Genomic DNA, 12,278 nt, shown 5'->3' with positions numbered 1-12,278 from the left:
GTGTTCATGGCTCTGCTTTGTGGGCTGTGGTGACACTCAGGATAGAAAGAAGAATTCCTGGCCCCATACCAGTCAATGACAAAATTCACATAATTTAGGCAGGGCAATATTTCTTTTAAAAGCATTAGTACAGACTAGTTTTGGCACTGATTATCAAAGTGAACAGGCCCGTAATCTAATATGAAAATCAAACATCTTGAGTATGAGATGCTCTTTGTGGCCTTGACAAAGATGATAAAAATTATTTGCTCTTAAAACAAATCAGCGTTGTATTAATGCTTCATGTTTGCATCTATGTGTGTGTGTATAAATATATTTTAATTAAATTTGGCCCTAAGTATAAAATTGAATTAAAAAATCGTCATTTTAAGAATATTTCTCCAGAAGACTGATAATCTCCACGATACTGTTTTCTGCCTGTCTCTGTGCATCAAATGTCTTTGATTTGTTTTTATTCATAATGTATAGTTTCCTGTGAAACTAAACTTCTTTTTCATTTTATTTTAGGCAATAGAGATTTTGCTCCTGGTGATCCTCTGGAATTTAAGTCTCATCAGTGGTTTGGAGCCTCTGTGAGGTCCAAAAATGATAAAATTCTGGTAAGCTTGTGATGCTTTTCAGATGTTTCAGTGCTAGAATATTGTATTAGAAAGACTGAAAAGATTCTGATAATTCATAATTTAAAACCTCACACCTTTGGTTTCTCTTTTTCAGAATTTATTAGTTAGCCTTTTTTAATGCTTTATAAACAAAGGTTGTAGCTTTTTTATCTGTTTTGAAGGAAAACAGTAGAATTTACTGAAGTTATTTTTTGTTATAAGTTACTGATTAATTATTTAAAAATGTATTAAAAATACTATTTCGTAGATCAGCTCTTAGAAAATTAAGTCTTCTAAAAATACAAACTGTTGAAATTTTCCCCTGCCAGCAGTGATGTTACGACTGTCCTCTTGATGGATAACATGATAAATGCCCCAAAACTGGGGCTCGGGGAGGCAGTTGTTGTCCCGTGCATGGCTGGAACTCCGCTGTGTTACTCCATGTCCCCCAGCTCTTTGCAGAGGGATTTGTTTTCTGTCTCCGTAGGCCTGTGCCCCGCTGTACCACTGGAGGACAGAAACGAAGCAGGAGAGGGAGCCCGTAGGAACCTGCTACCTGCTTGATGGCTCTCGAGCGGTGGAGTATGCGCCCTGCAGGTCGAGTACGTGCTCAGCACTTGCTGGCTGTCTCTTTGAAATTTCTCTTATGTTACATTTTATGTACCTTGGAAGAGGTTTTGCTTTTTACAGGTGTTCCCCCCTTTCATATGTAGCATGCATATAGAAAAATTAGAAAAAGTAATGGCAGTTAGAAAAAGCCCTGTGCGACGTCAAAGCATCTGGATTCTCCTCCGGGTGGTGCTCAGCATCCAGACCTTGCTTGCTCCACTGCAAGTGAGAGCAAAAGCTAGATGCAAATACCCTGGGAGGTTGAGGATGCTGAGTTTTAAATTGACCATTTCAGTAGGAATCACTTTGTTACTCAAATGGAGACACCCCCCCCTCCTCCTTTTTTTCATAATGCTGTTGCGATGAGAATGTTTCCCTGCAGCATGTGAAATGAGCAGAAATTGTTACTGTGTTTTAGCTGATGCTTTTCACAGCTCTCTGAACTGTGCAACATTAGAACAACATAGCTGGGGTCTGAGTAGAAAAACTTCTAAAAGTGCTTTTTAAAGAGCAACTCCAGAATTTCTGAAGCTTAATTATTCAGGTAACTTAAAAAGAATGGTCCTTTTAGGGAACAAGACTTTGCACAAGTGCTGATTTGCACTGTTTCTAATTTTCTGTTGCATTTTTCACTGTTTACTTTTACAGTGTTAGGCTAGAACATTTGTTAGGCCAGCCCTGAGGTTGCAATAGCTTTTGGTTGCAAGTTGTTGAAGAGAAGTTACAGATTTAGGAAGTAGAGAAACACCTTTAGAAGGTTTAAAGGACAAAAAATTTCCAAGGTTCAAGTTCAGCGATGCAAAGTTTAAAAAAGAAAAAAAATCCATTTCCATAGAAGTATGTCACTAGCAATAATTGTTTTTTCCCCTTTCTTTTCCCTCTTCTTCCCTCTTCTTCCCTCTTCTTCCCTCTTCTTCCCTCTTCTTCCCTCTTCTTCCCTCTTCTTCCCTCTTCTTCCCTCTTCTTCCCTCTTCTTCCCTCTTCTTCCCTCTTCTTCCCTCTTCTTCCCTCTTCTTCCCTCTTCTTCCCTCTTCTTCCCTCTTCTTCCCTCTTCTTCCCTCTTCTTCCCTCTTCTTCCCTCTTCTTCCCTCTTCTTCCCTCTTCTTCCCTCTTCTTCCCTCTTCTTCCCTCTTCTTCCCTCTTCTTCCCTCTTCTTCCCTCTTCTTCCCTCTTCTTCCCTCTTCTTCCCTCTTCTTCCCTCTTCTTCCCTCTTCTTCCCTCTTCTTCCCTCTTCTTCCCTCTTCTTCCCTCTTCTTCCCTCTTCTTCCCTCTTCTTCCCTCTTCTTCCCTCTTCTTCCCTCTTCTTCCCTCTTCTTCCCTCTTCTTCCCTCTTCTTCCCTCTTCTTCCCTCTTCTTCCCTCTTCTTCCCTCTTCTTCCCTCTTCTTCCCTCTTCTTCCCTCTTCTTCCCTCTTCTTCCCTCTTCTTCCCTCTTCTTCCCTCTTCTTCCCTCTTCTTCCCTCTTCTTCCCTCTTCTTCCCTCTTCTTCCCTCTTCTTCCCTCTTCTTCCCTCTTCTTCCCTCTTCTTCCCTCTTCTTCCCTCTTCTTCCCTCTTCTTCCCTCTTCTTCCCTCTTCTTCCCTCTTCTTCCCTCTTCTTCCCTCTTCTTCCCTCTTCTTCCCTCTTCTTCCCTCTTCTTCCCTCTTCTTCCCTCTTCTTCCCTCTTCTTCCCTCTCCTCTCTTTCTGTTTTTACACTTTTTTTTTCTTTTTTTAGCCATTATTGATGCGGATGGACAGGGATTTTGTCAAGGTGGATTTAGCATTGATTTTACAAAGGTACGTGATTCTTGCTTAATTCTTAGGAGTCAGCAAATGGTTGCAAGTTTACAACAAACTTGATATAGGCCAAATATGGCTATGGCTATTCTGAAATAAATATAAACAAGCATTCTTGGGGAGGAAAAGCTGCTAAATAACCAAAAATAACTTTGAAAGAGTCCGGTATTATAAACCTGTTTCTTCCTAGTCTTCACAGCAGTACACTTTTGCCTCTTGTAGGAATCATGTCCTAAACAAGCAATCAACTTTTCCAGCCTCCTGGCAGAAACCTTCACTGCAGCTAGTCCTCAAGACAAATAAACTGTAGGATTCAGGTTTTTGAAACTTATTTTGAAAGGAATGGTGCATGACTCATGCTGCTACTTGAGGGAAAAATAATTTACTCTTAACAGAAACTGGTAAATGCTTAATTTTCTCTTGAATTAAGTTTTGGTTTTCAAATCAACTTGAATAATTATGTTTGTTTATTTTCATGTTTTTGCTGTTTCACATTTCTTCTACTTTGTTTTACTTCCTTTATACATATATATGTGCGTATATATATATAATATATATATTTAATTTTCAATTGCTTTTTAAATCCAAGCACAATTAAAAAAAGAAAAAGCTATACACATGTAAGAAGTAATTATAAGTCTTAGCCTTCTATGGTTAAATTGTGCAGCATAGTGTGAACATACTAAGGCCACCCAGACCCTGTTTGTGATTTGGCTTTCTTTTGTGTTCTTCACACTTTGGAACTGGGTCCTGGCCCTTCTTTCTTTGCCCAGGGACACCCCTGTTTTGCTTCCAAAGAAAACTGTGGGAAGGGCAGTGCAGGGTTGTAAGTGGTTGAGTCACAGTTAAATCAAACCTTGTGCCTTAATCCAGTCCTCTAGCTGAGTGGGCAAGTGTGGGTCCAGGGTACCCCCAAATCTCTGACAGATTCTTCTGGGGGGAAGAATATGGTAGTTATGGTATTTTTTAGATTAAAATCAGGATAAGTGGTTCAGTTATGCAGCAGGGCTTATGGCCTGAGTCAGTAAAGTACTTATGTACTTAGCAGCACTTGGGTAGTGAATGTGGTTGAAGGTTTATAGAAAGCTCTGTGGATTGCAGTTGTGCCACGGAACACAGAGCGAGAGAATTAAACCACAGCCCTTCCAAATTACAGTTTTCTATGAGTGAGTCAAAAAAAAAAAAAAAAAAAAAGTGGTTGAGGCAGAAGATGAAACTCGTTTTGTGTACTGACATAAAAATGTTGTGATTGCCCTGTATCCAAGTCATCTCTTAAAATTTTACCCTAATGGTATTTTTCTTGTCTTAGATTTATGTTGGTAAGATGGTCTATTAAAATGAAATTATAATTCTGCAGAGGAATTTTAAATGGGTAGAATAGGAAAGAAGGTCATCAAAGGACATCATTTATCTTTTTACACAGCATAATTTCTTCAAAAATGAAATATGTTAGAGTTAGTGAAGCTACAGGGAACTGTACAGGTTGCAGTCTCTTGTTATTTGGATGTGTTTAGATGTACTTAACACAAACATTCCTATTTTTTTCCCTAGGGAGACAGGGTATTACTTGGAGGACCTGGAAGTTTTTACTGGCAAGGTGAGATTAATTTAATTTAAATTAATTTAATTGCCACAGGAGATGGACCTCTTTGATTTCCTCTTCATCCTCTCACTCCTTTGTATCCACATTCTTTGTATCCACAGCCACTGTGAAAGTCTCCACCTGCAAGAAAACTACATGGAGTAATTTTTCTTAATCCTTGCAAATATTTCTTGAAAAATCAAGGCAACACTAGAATAAACCTCAACTGTGCAGTGAAGCCTTTTGTCTTTAAAATAAGCGTGGACATTTTAAAGAGATTTCTCTGAAAGGTGGAGTTTCCACTGATTGGATAGTCAGTGCCTTTAGGATCGCCTTGGGGATATTTCGCTTGTGCTTTCAAAACCTATGGATTTTGGATTTTCTGACACACGTATTAAACACATATTGTTAAGCACTTCACTGTGGTGCACATCTCATCTCTAATTGTATTGTTTCCATGAGCCTTTGCTATATATTTTGCTAATATGAGTATCAGTGAGTGTTTGTTTCACCTGTGGCAGTCAAGTCAGCGCAGAAGATAGTACTGCTACGTTCAGGACAGAGTTGCCTGTTCTTGTCTGTAAATACCAATATGAAAGATTTTCATAATGTAGGCATGAGAGTGGCCTCGATAGGAGAGGAAATGTGTTTCTAAACAAAATAAAATGAGTGAAAATAACCTGCAGAAACAATATAATATAGATTTTATTTATGTGTATTAGTTTAGTTGCTTTCTTACAAAAGTGACAGCTCATCTCCTTAAAGAAACTTATTCTCTTTTACTACCAAAAAAATCTGAACTCTGTTCTCCCTAAACCTTGTACGTGCATAGGGAATAGGTATGTGAAGTGCTTTTCTGAAGAAATTCTGTGATAAAATGTAAACAAGTCACCATCTAGTGGCTAGTAAAGTGAGCACAGAGAAAAGGCAGTATTGCAGTGTTCTCACCTTACTAGGTTGTTGTCTGCTGTGGTAAGTTGTAGTGTTATGATACTTAGCACAGGAGTGATGATCCAATTCTGCAATACCATGCATCTATATTTATTGTTACCTAACTGAGCAGTCCTGTGTAAAAGTGGCTTTTGTTGTCAGTTAGAGCAATTCATGTGCTTTTAGTTAATCTTTGTTTTCTTTCCCTTTAGGCCAACTTATTTCTGATCGAGTGGCAGAGATTGTGGATAAATATGACTCGAGAATCTACAGTACGAAGTATGAAGACCAGTTAGCAACCCGACCAGCCAGTGCTGCTTTTGATGACAGCTACTTGGGTATGTGGTTTGAAAAGGAAGAAAACTTGTACTTGAAAAACTACCCCTTGCACTATTCATACTTAAGTATAAGCAATACTACTACTAAACATCTGATAACTAAAAAGCAATAATTTGTTATCATGACAGGTGCAATTAATTATCTTGATATCCCAGGCAGGATTTCTCTCTATTCCAAACAGCGCTAGGCTTTTCTTTCAGAAAACAACTTATCTGCAGAGTCTAAAGACGATAATTCCTGCATTTTGCAAATGAGCTTTTGACGAGTTTACTAGTAAATAGTTGCTTGGCTTCACTGAACACTACATTTCAAATTCTTTGGAAATTGTTTCAAATATTTTTGTTCTGAACTATCTCCGAGTCCATCCGAAGCCTGCCCCTGATCCCCAAAAGCTGCAGTACCAAGTTTGGTACCAAGTACTAAAACAAATGCTCTCAGTGACAGTTTTCCCTGTATGTTCCATAGGTGCTGGTGGTTTGTGTTGCTGTTCATTACCTAAGCTACTTGAAAGCAGGACTTACTGCATTATGTCTTAAGGTGAAATGAGATGGCAGTGTACAGTCCTGTGAAGAATGTAAAGAGAGATGAAAGATTTAATGAGCTTCTCTAGTGATTTACTAATCTTGTCTGTTGATCAGGTTATTCAGTGGCTGTTGGAGACTTCAGTGGTGATGGAATAGAAGGTAAGACATTTGTTTCGGTGAAAAATTGTGCTAATGTCCTGGGCTGGTCTCTCAAAAGTGATAGGAAAAATGGCCCAGTGCACAGGGAAGTATCCAAAGCATTAGGAATGATCTGCTTTGTTCAAGCCAAGTCACTGTGCTCTGGAACCTAAATCTTATCTGTATGTCTTGCTGTATGTTTCAGACTTCGTATCAGGAGTCCCAAGAGCAGCAAGAACTCTGGGCATGGTAGGAGATCTCCAACTTTACATTTAATAAAAAGATAAGTATTGCTGCTCTGGTGTAATGTATATTTTCTGATGTGCAGGTGTCTATTTACAATGGGAAAAACATGTCTTCCATGTACAACTTCACTGGAGAGCAGGTATGTGGCTTTATTGAATGTGGTGGGTGAGAGGGAGGGTATTTCTATAGAAGAGCTACAGGTGGAGAGGATATCTAGAGTCTTGGAGCATAGTTTAGTTATACATTACTGATTTAAGTGCCAAAGATAAATTGTATAAAGTATAGAGGAATGCTGAGAACAGATACATAAAAATATGTTCTGAGTTCTTGTTTTATGAAATTGCTTAAAGCAGTTGTTTGAATGGAGCAAATACTGTTTACTTGGAGAATTAGAAATAGGGCTGAATGATGAAAGGAGCAGTGGGGAAGTTACCGATCGGTTTGCTCTCTGATAGAGAAAGGAAGAAAGATGAAAATGTGAGAAGAAAGGATGCAAACAAGATACATTTTTGCAGTATATGTCAGCTTCCTAAAATCTTCTCTGTATGGCTGTGTATAAGCTTGTTAGTGTGTTTTATATCGACACAACTCACATTTGTTCTTGCTTTCCAGATGGCTGCCTATTTTGGGTATTCAGTGGCTGCCACAGATATCAATGGGGATAAGTAAGTGGGTGCCCCTTCTTTCTCCCCCTCTTTCCTCCCCCTTTCCCACACCCCTTTTTTTCTTATTCTGTAAGGGGAAAAAAATAGTGTACTACTTTATTGGCACACAACATTTGTTGTAAGGAGTATGGGTTCATTTTGATATCTATTTTGGGTTAGCCAGTGTGTATTTGCATGCTTTAAATTCCACTGTGTCTGTGCTTACTTTGTCAGTAAATATTTGCTGTCATTTACAATTTAAGGATAGGAAACTTTCCTCTTAATATTTAGTTCAGAGTTGCATTAGTCCTCTTAATGGATACCTGAGAGAATGGAACTGAATTTTCCTGCAGTTGTTGAAGAACCTTGTCCTTCTCTGCTCCAGTTACACAGATTTGTTTATTGGAGCCCCTCTCTTTATGGATCGAGGTTCTGATGGGAAACTTCAAGAGGTTGGCCAAGTTTCCATTTGCCTTCAGCGAGCGTCTGGAGGGTTTCAGATCACAAAGCTGAATGGTTTTGAGATATTTGCAAGATTCAGCAGTTCTATTGCACCTCTGGGTGACCTAGATCAGGATGGCTTCAATGGTAGGACATCATTTATTGAACAATTTATTCAGTTTATAGACTAAATCTAGACAACACAGTGAATGTGGATTCTGCACATGAATGTTAGGCATTCTAACCATGAGTGAATGTTGGACACTAAGGTCTAGACTCCTTTCGATGCTTATATGCTACTCCCAAGAATGCTAACAGGAGTTACATGTATGCATCGAGCAGAGACTATACCATTTAAACTACAGCATGGATTATTTTAGTTATTACATTGTGACTTGTTAGGACATCTTCACTCTTTCGTCTTTCCGTTGTGTAAAGCCAATCTTGCTCTCCAGAAATGCAGAGATGACCAAAGAAAATCACTTGTTTCAGAGAGCTGGTTAAAAAGTTCTGAGAAATTTCCTGTGAAAAGTGTGTATGTGTATGTATATATACATATATATATATACATGTACATATACGTGTGTGTGTATATGTATAAAATTTCAATGTAGAAGAATTAGGTGGAAGCATCTTGTACTATAGCTGAATATATCAAGAGCTGGGTATCTTGAGCAAGTATTTGGATGAGAAGTTTGAGTTTCCCTACTGCCAAGCTGTGGACTCTAAAGCCCTTGCCCAGTGCTTCTTGCTGCTTCCCCATAGCAGTGGAAAGCAGTGAAACAGATGAGAATCATGTAATTTTGGAACAGATGCTTCCGTGATCCTAGTGGGAGTACTGTGTTTTGGAAATCACACTTTCTGGAGTGCTAGGGATCTTAGTTCTATTAAAAAAAAATCACATTGTTTTTCTGTTGTTTTGTTTTTTTTCATTCAGATTGCAAGTTAAGTATTTTCTGAAAGATTGAAAAATATACTAAGCAAATGTTTTTATATCCCGGGTAGCTCTAACTTATATTTTTAGTGGAATCATTGACATTTTATTTAATTTTCACTTTTCTTTCATTATCTTGGAAATATCTCGTCATTCTCTCTTGAGATAGACTGTCATATAGTAATATCAGTCATATTTTAAAATGTTTTGAAGTCATCATATTTTAAAACCTTTAAGAAATGGAGATGAGATCCATAAAGCAGAATAATTTGTCTCAGCAATTTATCTATTAAGTAATACCAGGAAGATTAAGTGGATAAGTGACTTACCCATAAAAATATAAATATATAGTTGGCCTAAAATCAAATTTTAATTGTGTTAACTTCATAATCCCTTTTGTAATGTGCTGGTTTGAACAAGATGAAATATTTTGAGCTACAAAACATGCATGTCATTGGTTTTGATAATGTTCTTTTTTTAATTAGTAGAATGGAATTAATGCAAAGATCGACATCGTTACAGTTATTCAGGGAAGATATTGGAAAAGTTAGAGCTGATAGCTGAGAATCTGTTCATTAGCTCGTATTATGCAAATGATGCTTTGATTCTGTCATATTTCAGCCTGAAATATATCTGAGTGAGAAATTTTAGTGAAATAATTCTCTCTTTAAAATTAATTACATTATTTAGTCTTTTTTTCCCCCGATATTCCATTTGCGTGTATTAATTAAAATGCTTACATGCTTAGCATGGTGCAAGATTGAAATATTTTCATTAAATTTGTAAAGATGAGTTATAATGCAAAATGATTTTTGAGTACTTGTTTTTGTGAAAGCTTTCGCAAATTTGAGGGAAAATGTACATAACAACTCCCATTGTCTCATATACCATTTTATTTAAGTGCTTTCTTGGTTGATGGAGTCTTTGAATCTACATGGATAATGCTGAAATTAGATCTTATGCATGCCTCAGAAGCTTTCTTTACAGATGTTTCCTGTGGAGAACGCAATTAGCATTTTATTTATCACTGTTTTTCATTCACTGATAATGAGTGCCCTCAAATTTATTAAGCTTTAAGAGATGCAGAATAATTGTCCTAATTGGACATTTTCCATGAAGCATGTTGCCAAGCAATGATCCAGATAGGCTGGAATTTGATGTTTAACATTTCTTTAGGCTGATTTAAGTCTTCCAGAATTATTAAGATGTCACACCCTTTGGATGTACATGAGTGCATTAATGAAATACTCGCACTTAGCTTTGTAATCTTTCTCCAGCAGTGACTAATTCTGGGTGTTTAATGCTCTCCTAAAACATCCAAAATCCATATGATTTGCCTCTGACTCAGTTGTTAAGTGCAGAAATGTTTGCAGCACTATTCCTTTTTTTGGAAATGCAAGTCTGTAATACTTGTTTTTGTTAGACATTCGTCATTTCTAGAAAAACTCAGTATCCCACAGTTTATAAACAGATCAGTAAAGAAGTTAATGAACTCCCTGGTCATCTTTCCTCTCTGCTGGCACGCACTGAAACTGGAATACTAAAATTTATTGACCGATGTCAGCACAAGCTTGTTCCCCTTGTCTGTGTTTGGAGATGCTGAAGAGTGCTGTTCTGATTTACAGATATTGCAGTTGCGGCCCCATATGGTGGAGAGGACAAGAGAGGGCTTGTCTACATCTACAATGGCAGAGCGAGCGGAGTGAACAGCGTTCCCTCGCAGATCCTGGAAGGGCAGTGGGCAGCTCGCACCATGCCGCCCAGCTTCGGGTACTCGCTGAAGGGAGCCACGGATGTGGACAAAAATGGATATCCAGGTCTTTTGCTCTAAATGTCACTTGAGAATAACTTCATGCTATGCGTAACTCTGAAAACAGCATATTTTACAAAGTTGTAACGTGTAGTATTTCTCCTTTCTTTCTAGATCTGATTGTTGGAGCCTTCGGTGTTGACACAGCTGTTCTATACAGGTAAGTGTCCCTGTCTGGATTCCTCACAGCACAACAGCAGACTGCTGGATATTAAAAAGGTTTCACTGCTATTTTCAGTGGGTAAATTTACAGTCTGTAATCTATTATTCTCCTTAGTATATCCGTAGCTAAGAGAAAATCTAAATAGGTTTTCTGAGTGACAGTTGTCTAGATCTCAACATACAGCGAGTGCTGCTGGCTACTATGCAGTCCCAGTGGCCTGCTCAGCTCCTGCTCTCTTGGGGAAGGGACCTCCCTTGTCTGTGCTGGTTATAGACATGACTTTTCCTTAACCAAGTTACCCGCTTTATGACTTGGATGGTAGTAAAGGAGCACAGACTACTACTTGCTTTTCTGTAATCAGCTCCATGGCTATTCGTTGTTCTTACTGCTCCACTAGATATTTTAAGTGTTTATGCATTTATTTCAGGTTGATGGGAGGGGGATTTTTTAATGTTGCTTGTTGTTTAAAAGGATGTTTTCTTCGTAGGGCTAGACCAGTCATCAGGGTAACTGCTGCCCTGGAAGTTAATCCAACTATTTTAAACCCGGAAAGCAAAGCCTGTTCACTGTCAGATGTGAAAGTTTCTTGGTAAGCAAGGAATCTTTTGTTTTCCTTCGAGGAGAGGGACCTTCTCGAGGGTTTTTTTTTCATAAGCTTTCAGTTTTGAAAGCATTCATAAAAGAATGACAAAAACAAGATTAGTGCTTCCTGAAAACAATGTCAGGACATTGTCTCCAAAGATGATTTATGTTACGGTTTACCCATGTAGATTATCAGTTGTTTTAATTGAGCAAAGTAAGATCTTCTCAAGAGTGCAATGGGTCATGGGACTTTTGTACTTTATTTTTTCGTATCTGTTGACTTGGGTTTTTTTAGGTGAAAAATTGAGTGGGTTTATAGGAGATATTTGGGAACTCTGCAGATTGTTTTTTGTTGCAACATTTTGTTCTTGGATTATAAACGAATCTCACTTTTGTTTTGTAGCGTTAACTTCCTTAGTTCAATACAACAGTTGCTTTTTAGCTTTACCAATAAATGATACACATTTTTTTAGGAATAAACACTGCTTCACATGTTCACTAGTGAAGCTTCACTGCTTCACTATTTGTACATGAATCAACACTCCATTTTTTGCATTGCTTGCATTACCCTCTGTTATTATCAGGTTCTAATTTTTCTCCCACCTATGGCAAATAGATTTTGGTAGTGAGCTAGAGTCTCAGGAGAAAGTACATTTGACCAGTAAATAATTTTAGAATAACAGGAGAAAAAAACATTTGCAAAGTGTATTTTTAATTAATTTTCTGTTTTCCTCCAAAACAGCTTTAAAGTGAAGTTCTGCTTAAAAGCGGATGGCAAAGGAAAACTTCCTAACTCGCTTAGTAAGTTCCACTTAGTTTGAAAACTTTTAAGTCTTTTGATATCACTTGCAAATATGAGCATCAATCAGTATTCTTCTCAAATATTGAAACAACTGTCTGTCATTTACAGCACAGTCTTGCCAGTTAAGTAACTGTTTTCATCATTAACTCATTCATTAGCTT

The 12,278-nt window shown here is 37.8% G+C and overlaps 1 protein-coding gene across 1 annotated transcript in view; it reads left to right on the top strand.

The window, feature by feature from the left end:
- The window catches only part of ITGAV (integrin subunit alpha V), a 40,901-nt gene that overhangs the window by 13,643 nt on the left and 14,980 nt on the right, over window positions 1–12,278 (top strand). Inside the window, exons 3-16 of the mRNA XM_088526985.1 lie at window positions 508–599; window positions 1,087–1,201; window positions 2,921–2,982; window positions 4,534–4,579; window positions 5,707–5,832; window positions 6,472–6,516; window positions 6,701–6,744; window positions 6,824–6,880; window positions 7,354–7,406; window positions 7,771–7,973; window positions 10,386–10,577; window positions 10,685–10,730; window positions 11,221–11,322; window positions 12,058–12,116. Of these exons, the coding sequence (XP_088383111.1) occupies window positions 508–599; window positions 1,087–1,201; window positions 2,921–2,982; window positions 4,534–4,579; window positions 5,707–5,832; window positions 6,472–6,516; window positions 6,701–6,744; window positions 6,824–6,880; window positions 7,354–7,406; window positions 7,771–7,973; window positions 10,386–10,577; window positions 10,685–10,730; window positions 11,221–11,322; window positions 12,058–12,116 (1,242 nt within the window). The remainder of the gene's footprint in view (window positions 1–507; window positions 600–1,086; window positions 1,202–2,920; window positions 2,983–4,533; window positions 4,580–5,706; window positions 5,833–6,471; window positions 6,517–6,700; window positions 6,745–6,823; window positions 6,881–7,353; window positions 7,407–7,770; window positions 7,974–10,385; window positions 10,578–10,684; window positions 10,731–11,220; window positions 11,323–12,057; window positions 12,117–12,278) is intronic.

Source organism: Tinamus guttatus, unplaced genomic scaffold (genome assembly GCF_059628265.1).
Source record: "Tinamus guttatus ecotype Peru unplaced genomic scaffold, ASM5962826v1 Tinamus_guttatus_pri_ptg000260l, whole genome shotgun sequence".
In the NCBI taxonomy this organism is placed as follows: domain Eukaryota; kingdom Metazoa; phylum Chordata; class Aves; order Tinamiformes; family Tinamidae; genus Tinamus; species Tinamus guttatus.
Note: the sequence above shows the minus strand (reverse complement) of the source record. Positions and strands in the feature narration are given on the sequence as shown.